This window comes from the organism of the source record quoted next, unplaced genomic scaffold (assembly GCF_019419815.1).
Source record: "Pyrus x bretschneideri cultivar Hongxiangsu unplaced genomic scaffold, Pyrus_bretschneideri_v1 Contig63, whole genome shotgun sequence".
NCBI lineage: Eukaryota > Viridiplantae > Streptophyta > Magnoliopsida > Rosales > Rosaceae > Pyrus > Pyrus x bretschneideri.
The window spans coordinates 1,081,725-1,098,233 of NW_025999802.1; the positions used below are offsets into that span (position 1 = coordinate 1,081,725).

Below are 16,509 nucleotides of genomic sequence, written 5' to 3' on the forward strand. Positions count from 1 at the left end.
GAGTTTTTAAACTTAAACTCACTTTTTTTTTCTCTCCCTCCTCCCATCTTAGTCCAAATCTATCTCTCTTTTCTTCTTTCTTTCTCCTGCTTTTTTTTTCTTTTTACCTTTTTCGTCTCTTCTCTAATCCTCTATTTTCATTCTCTCGGTTCTTTCTCTCACTCATCTTCCTCTCTATCTCGTCCAATCATCTCTCTTCTTTCTCTTTCTTTCAATCATCTCTTACTTTCTTTCATTTTCTCTCCTCTTTCTCCCTTTCCTGCAACCCCCTCTTTTTAGATCTCTTTGTCTAGTTTAAGTTGTAAGATTTAAAAATTTTAAATCGCAAACCAATCAAGTTTTTGAGTTTTAAAGAAAATTATTTTCAAGAAATATTCTTAAGAAATGTTTTGAGAAATGATAAAAAATTTCAAATAGGATATCAAATAGATCCTAAAATTCTTTGTAAACTAAATATTTATTTATTAATAAATTATTCATTTACCTCTCTAAAATAATAATTTATTTTCGTCTCCACATTGTTCATTTATAAAGATTCGACTGTGCATTAATCGCGAGAGATTTCGTGACAGCCTCACGTGACCAGACATGTAAAAGAAACTACTAATATGTTTGACTGTTGACAAAGAAAAATTTCGTCAGCGTCACGTGATCAGTAAATACCAACTCGTTACCTGCGAGGCGGGATGAGTTGCACATCCGGCAAGCGCCGGTGAAGAATGCAAACTAAGCTGAAAATGTTTGAACCAAACTACATTTACAAGATTGGGCAATTTATAGATAAGTAAATATATACTACAAATTCATGACTTGCGAGTCATATTCCAACATAACCTGATCCAATTAACTACAAAACTATGTCGGGCAAGATGCCAAGCTGCTGGAGTCTTAAACACAATGTATTTGCCTCCGGACCAATATTAACACTAAACTGAATGAAAGTGAACCTGCCCCCCACATTTGTCCTCAATTTTTCGAGTCTCGGATGCAAGAGGCCGCTCTGCATCTGAGTCCGGTGCAGGCACATATATTGGATCTAATCATAGGAATATAATACACATACTTCAACTGCAATCTCTACTGAACATTTTGATAGTGTGAAATAATCTGTACGCGTCATGGAAATCAAGAGACTTGAAAATGAAAGCCTGTTGCAAATGAAAATGAGAATTACATAACGATATCTACAAGCTTGTGGTTCTCAGATACTAGTATCGACGAGCAAAGAACTACTAATAGCTAAGACACAGACGCACACACCCTTATGCACATGTTGGTGATATAGAGAGTAATAAAATTAGAATAATACCAAGACAATAGTTACCTAATCAGCGAAAGGACTCATGAAATCACTTGAAGAATATTGGTGTAATATTGGGATACCTAGTTTTGCGTTATACACATAATCCTCACTTGGCTCCTGCTTGACTAGGGTACCACTGCTCTCCACATGGATCCTTCCAGGGTTCAAGTTGCTCATTTGCGATTCAAAATCATCCACTGCAAATCGACTTGGAATGCAAGTCTCTTTACCAACAAATCCAAGACTCCTAAGGGGTCCCTGATCAAGCATTTCCCCTGACTTATCAACATAAAAACCCTGGCTGTTTGCCGTATTATGCAAAGACCCCGGCAACTCTCTGGAATCACTCAATGTCGCAGTTGAGTTCTGGTAACTGGTGCTATTGACAGCATTAACTAAGCAAGACGTGGCACAAATAGAACCAGGGCCAGAGTACCCACCAAGAGTGACACTAGTTTTAAGATTTCCAGTCGGTATATGTCCAACACTCAAGGAATTATTAGATTGATCTGAAAGCAGACTGTAATCAATAACAGTTGACCTGTTAAAGCTACTACTCTGATTAACAGAAGCAGGACTATTTCCAGCCTGGAAACCAGTTGATGATTGAGAGGGGACCACAAGGCAAGATGGCTGCACATTAAACGTACGGCTAGGTTCGGTTAGCACAGGCTGCTGCTGCGTTCTTTTATGTTGTCTTTGCTCCTGCTGCACAATGCCCATCAACAAGTTACTATTCTGAGTACTCAACCCTCCATGATCATTGCTGGGTGCCACTGCACTACAACTATTAGACCTCCATTGTCCAAATCCCAGAGAAGCATCCTCAGCAGAAATGACGGATTGTGGAAAATGTTTGGAAACGTTTGATTGGCTTTTTGCAAAAGGCTGCATGAATGGCACACCATGTTCAACAGGGGGGCGCTTGGGTGCTTGTAGGGATGCCTGTAGAAGTGCAGGCTGATCCATTGCTGGCACAAGGTTCCCTGCAGGTTGACCTAAAAGCTCAGCTTGCAGGGCGGCTAGTGTTTGCGGAGGAATTTGTCCAGAGGCAGCCAAAGCTTGGAAGTCAAATCTACTAAGCGAACCCAACTTCCCATTTGAGTCCATGGGCCCACAAAAAGGATTTGCAATCCCACTTTGTTGTTGAGCTACTCCACTTAATCTCTTCAAATATAACCTGAATTTCTGCACAACCACTTAATTCTTATAAGCAAATAATTCTGGTTGGAAAACAAATGAAGAACTCAAGTATATTGTATGCATATAAAAAGATCACCGGAATGTAAATGCAAGAAAACACAATTCTAAATTTCTTTTGAAAAAAATATGTGCTCATCCCACAATGGATATCTGAAATAGAAAAGCTAATGTAAAATACTCTAAATCTGATTCACAACTCATTATTAGACCCATGTGCATGTCGAAAATATTACTGTTGTCATAATTCAAGTTAGGTTTTTAAAATAAACTGATGATTTTGAATCAAGTTCAAGCGTGATGCATAATTGTAGTTACAGTATTGATTATCACATATTATTTATGCATTGAATTCTTAAATGCATCTGTTTTGTGTCATTCACTCATTCTTGTCCGTGACAAAGACAACAAGATGAAAGCAAGCTAAGCTATCAATATGAGGGGAAGCACTATACCTGCAAATGGCTAGCAACATTTTCTCGAGTTAAACCGGGTACATTCATCAATTCAAGAATTCTCTTTGGTACAGCCTCTGAAATATTACAAAAAGTTCTGTCAGTAACAGAAAGCCGGGTTGAGCAGTCACATTATGATGTCAAGAAATGTACGCCGGGTACACCTTACAATAATATGTGTATATCAAAATAAAAAGTTAAAAGTTAAAGATCATACTATCAAGGCCAAGCTGGTTCACAGCAGTGACAAATTGCTGATGGAGTTCAACTGACCATACTACACGAGGTTTCTTCGATGTAGACAAATCATCGTTTTCTGTATCACCATCATCATCTTCTTTAGCGTTGATCCTCTTCTTATGACCTTTCAATGAAACTTCTGTTCCTTCGTTAACAGAAGATGTGTATTCAAAATCATTGTTTCCTTGTTTATGTGGATCATTATCTTCCAAGCTCCCAGAATGTTCAAGTTCTTTACTCCCATTCCATTTTTTCCTAATAACATGCTGCCAAATATTCTTGAGTTCTGCCTCACTTATAGGCTTAATTAAAAAATCACAGGCCCCATGTCTAATTCCTCTCATAACAACACTTGTTCTCCCATCAGCAGACATCACTGAATAATACACCGTCATGTTAATACACATAAGGCATAATTTGACTACCATTGAAGAAATTAAAATCTATATACTCACTGATAACAGGAAGGTCCATTTCCAGTCCAACGTGTTCCAGGAGTTTAAATCCATCCATATCAGGCATATGGACATCACTCAGTACGACATCAAAACAGTCTTTTCTCTCTCGTAGAAGATTCAAAGCAACAGTAGCCTCGGAACAAGTGGTAACTGCCAGCAATAAAACAAAAGGGTAAAGAAAATAACAAAAGTTACAGAGCTTTACTCTGCTCCTACATTACATAATTCAGCTATCTAGACATTGTTTGCTTGTTAAATACACAATGAACAGCACTTCCACAAGCTGGCCTAAATAAATAGGTTTATCGTACTTTCCTAATATGATAAATTAAGCACAAAGGCTTTCTAATTAGATTAACGAACCAACAGAACCATGAGAACAACTAAAACAGGTCAAGTTGATCGTCGAAAGGTCATAATTCAAGTAACAAAGAAGCGTATGCTTATTGGCTATTTACGCACCTACTGCTTACTTTGTCTCAATTCTCAAATTCCACATTTCGCATTTGAGACAGAGATTTACAGACTACAACAACTGATTAATCCAGCTGCTTGGAATCTCCATAATAAAATTACCCGGTTAATACATACATATATATATGTTCAATTTCTTATAGATTAGTCCTGCAACTGATCCATATACAATACAGACCTGAAACAAAAATAATAATTTCTTCCTGATCTTACACAAACGATAAAAATACTGAAATAATTCTTAATATTTGAGATAATAACTTGTTTTTTCTACACTAAACGCAAATAAAGCATAAACATAAGCATAACCAATCACTGAGAAACTAGAAGTTCAATGGCATACCCTGGTACAGACACCGGAGGAGCATCAGCTCAAGAATCCTCAAGCACGTGGTGTCATCGTCCACCACTAGAACCCTCAAGCCCACCGGAAACTGATCGGGGACTGCCATTTCAATGCCGGCAGACGGTGACAAAACACCACCACTGGCTTTACACGAACCATAACTACTCGCAGTAGTGCTCACGCTTGACTGCGCCACTCTCTGCAAAGCAGCCATGGCCACCAAACACCGTCACCACAACGACGCAAAACACACACACCCACCCACTGACGACCTAACCCTAATGTTCCATTTTCAATGGACTAAAATTTCCATTTTTAGCGGTTGCACTTGCAGAGGGTGAAAGTGGAGCCAATTGGAGGGAGATCCGCGAGGGGAAACCTTCGAATTGGGGATTAGGGTTTCGGAAAGCAATCAGACAGAACGAAATCGGAGAAATTGAGAGAGAATTGGACCAATTGGCGTCTGAATTGTGAAAATTTGACTACTAGAGACGAGCAGAGGGAGAGTAGGGTTTATATAAAAACGGGGGTGAGGATAACGCGAGGAAGAGAAACCCAAAACGCTTTTATTTATTTATTTTTTGAATGATTGTTTTATTTTATTTTAATAAAGAGAAATAATCGGGTAAGTTTACTTTTATGGTGCAGTTAAAAATTATGGTAAATTTTTTTATTTAAAATTAAATATAAATAATACTTGATAAAAATAGATCACACGATGTAGTGTGCTTGGAGGATCCTCATTCCCTTTTATGTTGGTGAGTCAGAGATATAGAGAGTGCGTTGGGCCTGTGGGGTCCAGCTCGCAGTGCTACCTTCGTCGCTTCTTGTGCTTCTTTACGGTCGTAAAAGGTCGTTGGCTGTGTCAGGTTCTCGTCACATATTCGACCTACCAATTTAGACAGTAAATTCGATGTTTAACTATTACTAGTTTAATTTTTTTCACAATTATTGTGCGTTCAGTATTTTTTTTTTTTCATCAGTGTGAGATTTTATATTATGAATTGGGAATGGTAGTATTAAATAAAAAGATTTTACAATGTATAAGACATGATTGTCTAACTATATAAAACGCGACCACATGTGTCGTTTAATTGCATATGCAAGAAGTAAAACAAAACACCATAGACTTCAACCGTCAAACCATATCACGAATACCAAAAATGATACCTACCACCGGGAGTTCACTTGAAATCCGCTGAAATAGAATATAGTCATATAAAAATAAATACAAATATTTCATAATTACCATGGAAGCAATTATCATTTAAGGTCAATAATTAATTTGTTTAAAAAATGCTAAATAATAAATCATCTAGAACATAAATGATAGGCAAATATGATGAAAAATTGATGCCATTTCTTTCTTTTTCCCCATTGGTTTAATCATTTTGATATAACTATTGAATCCAAAGCATAAGCATTGATTGTGGGGCAAGAAATGTAAATAAAAAAGAAATAGATTCAAGACGAAACTTGCATTGCAAAATACTTGTCCACAATTATTGAAGATCGCAACATAATCCCAATTTCCACTAAATTTGGCGATTTAGCAATGGTCGTTTTAAATAAAAATATTTATAAATAGTTTTTTTTTTTTTTTTTTTTTTGGTTCAGATCTAAAAAGCTATTGTCACGTGAAGAAAAATTTACAATAAAAAATATATATATAAATATATATATATATATATTATTACACCAAAAACATCACATGACGATAAATTCGTTTTATATAAACCATACTCGACAACTACGAATAGTCAATTGCGAAGGACAGAAAAAATTCAAACAAGTCACGTGTCACACCTCATATGTGCTTCGGAGTCGTACGCATGAAACGACATCCGCATTAGCCATTTTTGTGGTATCGGCTGTGAGCTGGCCCACATTGATTTGGGCCTCTTGCTATTTACACCGACAAATTTGATCATCCCTCCCAATGCATGTTTTAACTTTTGTTGAAGATGACTTTACCCCGCCTCGGTTACGTTTCATTCACTCAATTTGGTCGTTATTTTCATGGTAACAAACTCATCTTTTATAGTTTTATTCTCTCTTTGAATTTGAGAAAATGATCTTTGGTTTAGTAACAATCGGTTTGACATGACATTATTTATCGTACAATGCTATTAACAAATAAATAATGCAGAGTTTAAACAAATTATTGAAAAAAATATATCAGACGAGAGAAATTTCAATACGATTGTTCAACTAGAATATTTTTTACGTGTTGTCAAGTAAGACGGAAATACATAAATTTTCGTATTAGACTTGTTAGATAGAAATGCTTACAGATAATATGGTCGCACAACTCTACTTAAATTTTCCCACCGCTGTGACCCACACCTTATCTTCAAGAACAAAATTGTTGTATCCACAAGTTTTTGTGACACTCTTCTGCTTGTGCACTCACACTTGGAAATCCACATTATTATGTTGAAGCATTTCCAACTGGGAAGATGGACTGTGCTGGTCTCCTCCCCACCCAAATCACCGTTTTCTCCAAATGCAACCACCATCACCTCCTCCTCCTCTGAATCTGCAGCTACCAGATATTTCAGTACATGCTCTGCCTCAGCCTTCAACGTGAATGCCTTTGGACCAAGGGGCTTGAGCACTCGATGCGGCGCAAGGCGGAGAGTGCTCAGATACGACGATGACAAGGATGACGACGAGGACGTCGAGTACGGACACAATAAGGAGATAGCAGTGTTGGAATTATACAGTCAGAGTGTGAGAGGAGAAGCACTTATCGTGCATGCAGTGGTGGATGACCAGGATGTAGAAGTGCTTATCTTCAAGGTCTGTTGCTAGCTACGTGTTTTGAAAGCGGTTTTAGCTGTTCTAAAAAGCACTTTCAAACAGCTCTTATTTCACTTGAGATTGAAGAGTAATATTTGCATGTAATATTGTTATTGTTTCAGGGATTCTCTTCGAGCTTGAGTTATGGGACATCACCGGACCCATCGAAGAGCATTCTTCCAGCAAGGGCAGTGATCAAGTCTATAGACAGGGTGAAAGGACCTTTCGACCCTTCTAATATTGAATACTTGCAGAAAGGCCTCACCTGGGAAGAGTTTAAGAGCACTACTCTACCCCCCAACTTACAACTCCCAATTTGACTTTAGGCGTATTTTTTGTAATGCCTCTTAAAACTTGACTTCAATCTCGCTTTTTTTCTATGTAACTCATCGTGTTTTGCTATTGTTATTACATATTTTCTTCAATAGTTTGGCCTACTCAATTGAAAGAATAATATTTTTAATTACTTCAATCTAATGGATATAAAAACCGATTATCCAATAGTCAGAACTACTGAAGATTTATACATGTTATTATGAGACTTTGGCGTCTTGAAATTAAACCGATGAACCAATGCGCCGGCCCGGATAAATTTGAAAAAAATTGGAAAGTCTGTTTTGGAAGATTTGGCTTGAACCAGCGCCAATTTAGAAACCGAATCTGACCAATTATATGAACTCATATATAACTCAACCAATATTGGCTTCTTAAGAATTATTATTATGAGAGGATGGGAGTTTCAAAATGGATTATATTAATATAGAAAATATGAGAGTTTTGAAATCGAAACGCATGGACATTATAGTCCGTGACAGCTCCACAAGAGGTCACACGGGGTCGGTTGACCCCCATCATCGTCTGGGTTTTTACCAGTTAGTGGCATCTGATTTTGGAGACGAGAGATTCAGAGCCATCCCACTTCCAACTAACCCTACTGGTTGCCAAATTGTTGAAGTGGACGGAAGTCTAGCTTTTTCCTTTGGAGATATATGCAGTTGCTTGGATTAAGATCGAAATCGTATAATCTTGTCCACTCATTTTAAGGAAATGACAGATTAATTGTTCATTTTGCGATGAATTCTTGTGCAAGTATGAATCGGATGACCATTTGACAGAGGAACGAAAACTGTTGCGAAAGAGTTGTATCATTATACAGTGTGTTGAAGTTATGTCCAACAAAGAAAAAGCCTGGGGAAAATAATCATGTGCAAGTTCAAATCTAAGAGCTTGCACTACCTGTGAGCTTTTCTCGTTTCAAGTAGAAAGAAGAATATGCAGGCTCATATTCTGTGATGTCTGCGTTGTCGTGAGTTGTATAAAAGATAACTCGATCTGGTACAAGCCTCATGCAATGTAATGTGGCTCCATCATTTCCATGCGACAGAATCGATCTCATCTCTAGCAGACTTGTAGAGTTCAAGGCGTTTAGCAATGTTTGTTCGCCTTTCCATGAGTGCCGGATCCTCATCCAACATTGCACCAAGCCTCTCCTTCTGCACATTCCCCAGGCAAAGGAAAATATGGTTAGTATCCTCAGTTCTTCAAAACTACTTTACCACACCGGAATCATCAAAATGAACTGGCTTTGAAAAGTGCGAGGCTCACCTCTTGCCTTCCAATTTGGGCATAAAAATGGTTGAGCAGATTTCTCTTGGCCTCTCGAACTTGACAGTGAACAACAGCCTTTGGAATCGAAAGCCTCAGTGTCTCACAAACCATATTGATGTAAGAGCTGACATTTGATGCTGGTACAAGTACATAATATCTCAGCATAAAACAACAACTTAATGAAACACTGAACCAGCGATCACGCCTACAATAAGATACAGTGAATGGGTTTTGAATTTTGCATACCAATCCTCCTGAGATAATTATCTCCGAAAGTGTCCATATTTTGTACTGTTTCTCTCTCTTTTGAGTGTTTATCTGCCTTGATCCTGCTTGACCTGGAGTTCTTTCTGGTTCTGAATTAAGCTTTCTAAAAAATTCCACTGTTAGATAGCTAGATTCCATTTCCACCAGTCGTGTAACAGTTTTCCTGCTTTCATCACGAAACCTTTCCAACGCTTCCGTGGAAGCTGCTGCTATATCAGACTGAAGTGTAGGGAATCGCTTCAATTCCTGCAAATTCCATAAAGTTGGGTTATTAAAACTTTGATCTGCGTACACATTGATTGTTGCCATAAACTGCTAAATCTCATGAAATTTTACTTACCTCGGTTTCAGCTATTGACTTCCGTACAAGTTCTTTCAAAACAAAGTGCACCTGTGAGAAATTAATGTAGTGAAAAGAAAATTCAGATAAATATACAGTAATGATTTGGACCAAAAGAAAACTTATACAAAGCAAGCATAGAAATGCACCATTCCCAATATATGGACAGAAAATTTAGACAACCCGAGTCCAGAAAATTAACACAGTATATCTTTTATATGCATATCCATATTATCTACGATAAAATTAACACAGTTTATCTTTGGTAAACTGTGTATTCCATGTGTTGTAACTTTGAGTTCAGAATCACATATAGAATGTGAAAGGAATAAGAGCACTACTGCATCTACAGAGGCTTCAGCTGGTCCTTTGAAATAGATAATAGATCCATCAATGAGTCTTCGGTATCCTTGTTCTGGAGCAATCAAATGGGGCTGATAACCATCAGCCTCAGTAACAACTTTTTGGACATTCTTTATAGAGAGATGACGATCAAGGGGAAGCTTTTTCAAAGCAGCTGGTAATTGATGGTCAAAAACTTTATATATACGATCTCCACCAGGCCGCCTGAAATAGCAACTTATCATTAAACTATATGCATATATTAGGAAATGATTGATATACTTATTTGCAATTATCAAAATTGCACTACGATAGAAATGTCTCTAATCAAATTTGGAACTCATCATAAGTTCATAACTTCATGATATTCAGATTATGAGCAAGTACAAGTATCTCTCTCAAGGGCTTTCTTTATCCATGTTCACAACTTCACAACTTGTAAATAAATGGCCTGCCACCAGAGGGTAAAACTACCAAACACGTCTAATGAAGCCTAAATCTTTTGGGTGTTCTATGTTTTCCATGAAATGAAGAGCCAAACCAGTCAAATGACTCAAATCAGAAGTTCTAACATTATGCAGCGTCCTAGCCTGGAGTCAATTTAAAGTATGTGATAATATTCTGAACAAACAACGAGTAAAGTGCTCAACTTTTAAGTTTTAAGGTAACCTCTACTCTTGTGAAGTACTGGACAGATATGTATTATACAGCTTAAACCTGATGACATGTTCCTTCATAGAACAACAGTAACCATTTTTTTTCTATATCTCTAGGGTCTAGGCATTTTGTTCAAAAACTCAATCAATGAATCAAGGACACATGCTCTCAGAAGAGCAACCCTAATAATATGATCAATTAAAATTTAAATCATACATATTCTCAACATGGAAAATCAGATAATATTGAAATTTAACTTAAACAGGCCAATACATGTCACATAAAGGTCATGAAATTTACCCTCCATCCAGGTGTTCCTTAAATACACAGTCAAATGCACGACATAATTCTAAAATAGTGTACAGCTGGGCCTGTACATATAATAATAGCACAGGTAAGTCAAACCTATCATAAACAAGAAAACTTGACTGCACAAGGTCAGCATTGTTACCCCTGAATCTACACCAATTGGCCTGCCAATACGATCCAGCTCTGCATTAAGCTCATCAATTGTCTTGTTTATCAAAGCAATGATGCTAGGTATCCGTTGCCTAATGACAACCTCCAAATGCTGATAAGAAGATGAAATGAAACAATTATTTCCATAGGTTATTACGTGAACATATCAACCAAGTGAAGACAAATATTTAAAAGTTAATACCTTAGACAAAAGTTTGGCAAGATACTCTGAACCCATTTTGTGCGCCAAGTGCCCATATTCAGGACTAGTTTCAAAGTATTCTTGCTCCTTACGACGAGCAGCAATCATATCAACGTTCTTATTGATATCAGCTTGTGAACGATTCACAATTCCTACCCATGGGTGTTGCAGTCTATATGACCTTCCTTCTATAACCTTAAACATTCATAGAGTGCTGATTAGTTTGATGTTTTGGCCACCACCGGAAGTAAGTGAATCTTGATTACATTGCACTTATATATTCATGAAAAAACCAAAAGGTAACAACCATGAACACATGAAAGTCAAAATACTTCATTTCCATAATCAAGTAACTTCTATTTTCTGATCAAGTTATGCAATGAGTATGATTGGATCCTTACATCCAGAGCATTGGTTCCCTTGTCCATCAGATCAAGTTTTGTTAGCACTCCAAATGTTCTTTCACCTAAAAATGTCAAACATAATAAAAAAGAGTAAGTTCTTTTCACTTGTAGACCGGTCATCCTTTTGATGAACAATGAATTAAGGTGAGAAATGTATTGTTGCCTCTCCATAGGTCATATTACCTGAAGGGTCGACTTCTCTTGCAAGTTTGATGGCATCTGAAGTGGCAATATCTTGATTAGCAGGAGATATAGCCAATATAATGCAGTTAGGCTACAAATCAGAGAAGTCCATTAGATTGACTGCAGTATTAATAAAAGAAAAATTATTACTTGATCCAGCAAACCAAATTTGAAGTATCCTCACCTTCTCAACATAAGAACGGACCATATTCTCAATATCCTCAACAATGGTGTCTGGTTGTCCCTCTACAAAATCCCTAGATAATTTGTCAGTAAGGTCTTACCAAACTGGGGGGATGGAGAGAGAGATAGCTATAGGAGGAGAGAAAGATTACCTACAGCCACCTTTGTCAATCCAGGAAGATCGATAAGGGTTAAGTTTACAACTGCCACAAAAATACACTCAGTACCATGCAATTCAAACCAAGCAGTAATGTTAACAATATCAATCAACAACAGGAATATGGAGTATATCTGGAATCAGGACAAGCAGTTGATGAAAAAGGGAGAATGCTTCGTAACTATAAGCAATATATTGAAATTCCAGCTTTCGACTCTACCACATTCTTATCTTCTACATAAGGAAGAGAATTTTCAGTTTATATAATAGAACCTTCGTAGGAAAGCCTAGCTTGTGGTTTGCGTTACTATCCAATAATATTAATAACATGTAATCCAACGAGTTGTATATTCCTTTAAGATGAAAATTGATTAGTATGCAAATAAAATAATGATTCAGAAGGAAATTAAATATATGACATTCAAATCTATGATGTTCACAGGAAATTGAATACATACCATTTGGAGAATATATGCTGAGATGAATTGGAATGTTAGAGATGTGTTTTGTCTTCCCAGTTATACGATCAGTCTCATCCGATATCTCCTTACGTACAGAAGCTGCAAAAGCAAACAGTGTACAACTCAGTGTTTGGCGTAAGAACTAAAGAGAAATAAAACCGTTGCACACTTAAGTTGAATAATCATAAGCTCGAACAATTCAGCTTTACATCAGCCCAAGAGAAAATGAACCTCGCATTCAAAGCTGACATACCAAAATCAGTGAATTTCTTCTTAGAACAATGAAGAAACTCTGCATATTCAGACCGTCCCTCGTCTATCTTATGAAGTTGCAACACTAATGGTCTCCTCGTCACAATACCTTGCGACCAAAGAAATATAATGTAAGAAGTAATGCATAATTTTGCAACATGAAACTACAAATGCAAAAGGGCATATTTGATCAACGGAAAATGATGGGGGTCACTCTAACTAAGAATAGCAATTAAAATAACGATCACCACGCTGCTTAGCCAGCAACAACAACAACCAAGCCTTATCCCACTAAGTGAGTCAGCTGTATGAATCATATAACGCCAACCACGCTAATTAGATTATACCAAATTCGGGACGCATGAAATGATAGCCTCAAATTATGTAGCTTTGCTGGAAATCAGCTTCAAATTCTTTACTAAGCAGAACAAGTTTAACCCACATTTACATCTCGCATTCTTTTAATATTCCAATTAACAACAAACACAACCAAAGAAGGAAGGAAAAAAAAAAAAAACACATTGACAGCAAACTTTGTTCATACCGGAGCCACGAGGCAAGAAATCTCTCCCAACGACGCTTTCCAAAACCGACGATTTTCCGGAACTCTAATTTCCCAAAAAAAAAAAAAAAAAAAATGTACATTACAGCACTGGAAAATCCGAAACCCGAGCGATTTTTTATATTTTAAGATGAAAAATAAAAAATAAAATGAATGGGGTCGAGTGGAGGCAGAGTAAGAGACCTGGCCTCCGACAACGGCGACCGTCGGAAGGGCTTCCCAGAGCGACATGCCCTCGCCGCCATGATCGCCGAGAACGGTGCAGGCTCGCTGGATGCGATTGACCAGCCCGATCAAGCTCTCCAATCTGGCCATTGATTATCTGGGGTCGAATCAGAGTGATGGATCAAATGATCGGAAATTGAAAATGTGGGTTAGGAAGGCGGAAGGTATTGGATCTCAGATCAACGATATTTGATCTGGTTTTTTTAGGTGAGCAGATTAAATCTGAGGGAGAGAGAGACAGAGGGAGGAATGTAGAATAAACAGAAAAAACGGTTATGAGCTAAAGAGTGGCAATGTTGGTGCATCAACGTTAACGTAATTTTAAAAAGTTTAATGTTCGAAAGCAACCCATATTACAAACATTTGTTTATTTTTTGGTCATAGATCATAGAAATTCTATTTTTTGGCCACATTACTCTAGTCAGGACGCAGCGTTTCGGTCATGGAAATTCTTTTTTGCCAAACGAAGGCAAATGGGCCATCGATATGTAGAAATAATTGGGCCTCAATGTTTTTTAAGCCTAAATTGGGCTTCACTATTTGTCAGAGCAAATTTTATGTGATCTTGAGTGTAATTTAATCAGTTAAGCTACAAGTTTATTCCACAGTCTGTTACTACTCATGTTTTTTAGAGAGTCTTAACGAAATACTCCTGATATTATTCACTTTTAACATTAAAAACATTTTTACTCTAAAAAGTCACTCTTGGTACTATTCACTTACAACACATTTTTGTCGTTTTGATTAAAATTCAAAGTTTTCAAGCCTTTCTCATTAGTTTTTTTTTTTATTCATACTGCTTATTTTAGACATATTAAGAGCGTTTGAAAAGTCAGAAATCTATTATTTTTAGTAAAAAAAAATATTTATTTTAAAGATTATATGATTCAACTCTTAGAAGACAAAAAGCGTATAGATTAAGGGTTAGGAACATTCGTCTTCGTCCTCAACATCTTCGATTCGATTCTCACCTCCCCTTGTAAAATATAAAAAATAAGTCTATTGTCGATAATAGATATAATAAAAATTTATCTTCGGATGCACTCAAGGGCTATTTGGTGGGCCGGATAGAATATGTTGTGAGCAATTAAAATGGATTTGAGTCAAGTTCGTTGTTTGTTGTGTCAAAATGTGAGAGGGATCTGACTGGACATGATGGCTTATGAATCCACAATAAAGTGGGTAAACTAACCTATTTTTGTACATAAACTACAAGTCATGTCTTATACATCCCTGCCAATCCAATCTTATCCCTAAAGTTCAATTCTCTCTCGCCTAGCAAACAGGCCCTCAATTATCTTTCCACCATATACCAGTAGATATAAATTATAATAGCAAGAGAGCGAAAGTTAGTCATCCTACTCCTTTTGTGACATTTGTAATAAAATGGCATGTGCTTTCCACTCTTTTGGTTATTAGTTATTAGAACTACTAGACTTTGCTTCTAGTTCCCTTCATTCCCACTCTTTTGGTCTCAAAAAAAGCCATGACTTTCGGATTTGCTAAGCCCATTTACAACGACTTGGCATTTAGATTAATCATAGTAATGAGAGTAAAAAATGTCTAGGACGCCGGTGGAATGGAATGGACGTCCAAACTATTTGTTAATGTCCTTAATAATGTGGCGTTAAAAACTAACATAATGCACAGAGAATTTTTAAGTCTCGTGTTTAGATACTCCCTCCGCCTCATAACCATAAACTTTAAGCATCTAAACCATGGATTTCTATAGATTTGGACGTGACCAACACCAAAAACTGGGAAGGAACCCGGCAATTAACCATCATTTATTGTCTGAACCCAGGGCCTACTCATCTTGCAACACACATGGCTTGGATTGAATCCCAAGGGCCTAGCTACAAGCATGCACCACTAACTTATAATGGGACTCAACTGTAATTTATATGGTTACGAATTTTTAGTCCTGCACTCGAGGTTTTAGATTTGGTGCGTACGAAGAACATGGTCACGTGATATTATTATTATTTTTTAAAATTATAACACGTAAATTTGTATTTTTATTAATATATCATAAAAATATGATATATACTTATGATCGTCTCTAAGATTTTGAGGACCCTATACAAAATTTATAAAAGGGTCCTCCTTTAGATTGTTCTAAGTATTAATAAAAGTATGACAATATATTGATACTAGAAAACATTCACTTAAATCAAAACAAAATCATTTAGTACTACGGTCTAGTGATATTCTCTTCACTTCGAAGTGAGAGGTCTTAGGTTCAATTATCATCAAAGATGAATTTGAACCACATTATTGTTAGCTTATTGTGAGGCTTAGTCCCACTCCCCCACCTCCTTAGTGTATATAATATTCGTTTGTTAAAAAAATAAAAAATAAAAAAAACTTAGCACATGTTTACAAGTGTCATTAATGATAAGTAAAAAGATCTACAAACATAACATTCACTAAATAATCAAAAGCAATTTTATCTTAAACAATCAAACATGAAAAGAAAAAAAAACTTCAAACCTATAACTTTAAAGTTTTACTCGAATACATCATGTTATTATATAATAAAATTAAGAAACTTTCATTTTTAAGGGTGTCATTAGACACTCAAAATATCTCATTGTACTCCAAGTTTTTATATTTAGAAAGAAAAAAAAATATCTAATAAGGAATGCACAATACGGTTTTAAAGTGTTAACAAAAACAATTTTTTAAAATATAGAACATTGTTACATGATGTTAGATGACAAAAATTTAGGACCCATACGACTGCACCTTTCGCTTTCCCTCAACGCCCTCTCTAATACTATATCGTTCACTCTTATTATATTACATGAGAATTTAGTTCTTAATTACCAAATTTATATAGAATTATTTTTGAAGGTAATATTCAGAATAATGACCGCAAGCGATAACACAGTCTGCCAATTGGATTGTAGGGGTGAATATTCAAATG

General features: G+C 36.5%; 3 protein-coding genes across 4 annotated transcripts; 1 reads left to right on the forward strand and 2 right to left on the reverse strand.

Moving 5' to 3' along the window:
- Positions 1–727: 727 nt before the first annotated feature.
- LOC103943085 (two-component response regulator ORR21) lies at positions 728–5,036 on the reverse strand. 2 transcript variants are annotated; one of them, XM_018646428.2, is made up of 6 exons: positions 4,474–5,036; positions 3,654–3,806; positions 3,176–3,574; positions 2,959–3,035; positions 1,384–2,491; positions 728–1,148 (listed from the first exon to the last, which is right to left on the reverse strand). In XM_018646428.2, the coding sequence occupies exons 1-6, from the start codon at positions 4,688–4,690 to the stop codon at positions 1,126–1,128; spliced, it is 1,977 nt and encodes a 658-aa protein (XP_018501944.2). In that variant the 5' UTR covers positions 4,691–5,036; the 3' UTR covers positions 728–1,125. The 2 variants fall into 2 exon arrangements, with proteins under 2 accessions (XP_018501944.2, XP_009351555.2); XM_009353280.3 differs by having other exon boundaries at positions 1,325–2,491; positions 4,474–5,035.
- A 1,765-nt stretch (positions 5,037–6,801) lies between these two features.
- On the forward strand, positions 6,802–7,703 carry LOC125472040. The gene is made up of 2 exons (XM_048573085.1): positions 6,802–7,278; positions 7,401–7,703. The coding sequence occupies exons 1-2, from the start codon at positions 6,910–6,912 to the stop codon at positions 7,596–7,598; spliced, it is 567 nt and encodes a 188-aa protein (XP_048429042.1). The 5' UTR covers positions 6,802–6,909; the 3' UTR covers positions 7,599–7,703.
- A 664-nt stretch (positions 7,704–8,367) lies between these two features.
- LOC125471917 (phragmoplastin DRP1C-like) lies at positions 8,368–13,905 on the reverse strand. Its single transcript, XM_048572886.1, is given in 17 exon segments — positions 8,368–8,771; positions 8,884–9,023; positions 9,133–9,213; positions 9,216–9,399; positions 9,494–9,544; positions 9,835–10,060; positions 10,793–10,863; positions 10,944–11,063; positions 11,154–11,348; positions 11,555–11,619; positions 11,741–11,831; positions 11,925–11,986; positions 12,076–12,126; positions 12,539–12,640; positions 12,795–12,902; positions 13,338–13,401; positions 13,539–13,905. Coding segments are annotated over 17 exon segments (1,869 nt in total). The 5' UTR covers positions 13,671–13,905; the 3' UTR covers positions 8,368–8,645.
- Positions 13,906–16,509: the final 2,604 nt, after the last annotated feature.

Excerpts from the sequence above, each read along its gene's own strand:
- LOC103943085 (XM_009353280.3), bottom strand. The coding sequence starts at position 4,690 with ATGGCTGCTTTGCAGAGAGTGGCGCAGTCAAGCGTGAGCACTACTGCG. Across the intron at positions 3,807-4,473 it reads CCTCCGGTGTCTGTACCAGG|TTACCACTTGTTCCGAGGCT; the intron begins GTATGCCATTGA and ends TATTGCTGGCAG. Across the intron at positions 3,036-3,175 it reads GAACCAGCTTGGCCTTGATA|AGGCTGTACCAAAGAGAATT; the intron begins GTATGATCTTTA and ends GTAATATTTCAG.
- LOC125472040 (XM_048573085.1), top strand. The coding sequence starts at position 6,910 with ATGTTGAAGCATTTCCAACTGGGAAGATGGACTGTGCTGGTCTCCTCC. Across the intron at positions 7,279-7,400 it reads TAGAAGTGCTTATCTTCAAG|GGATTCTCTTCGAGCTTGAG; the intron begins GTCTGTTGCTAG and ends TTATTGTTTCAG.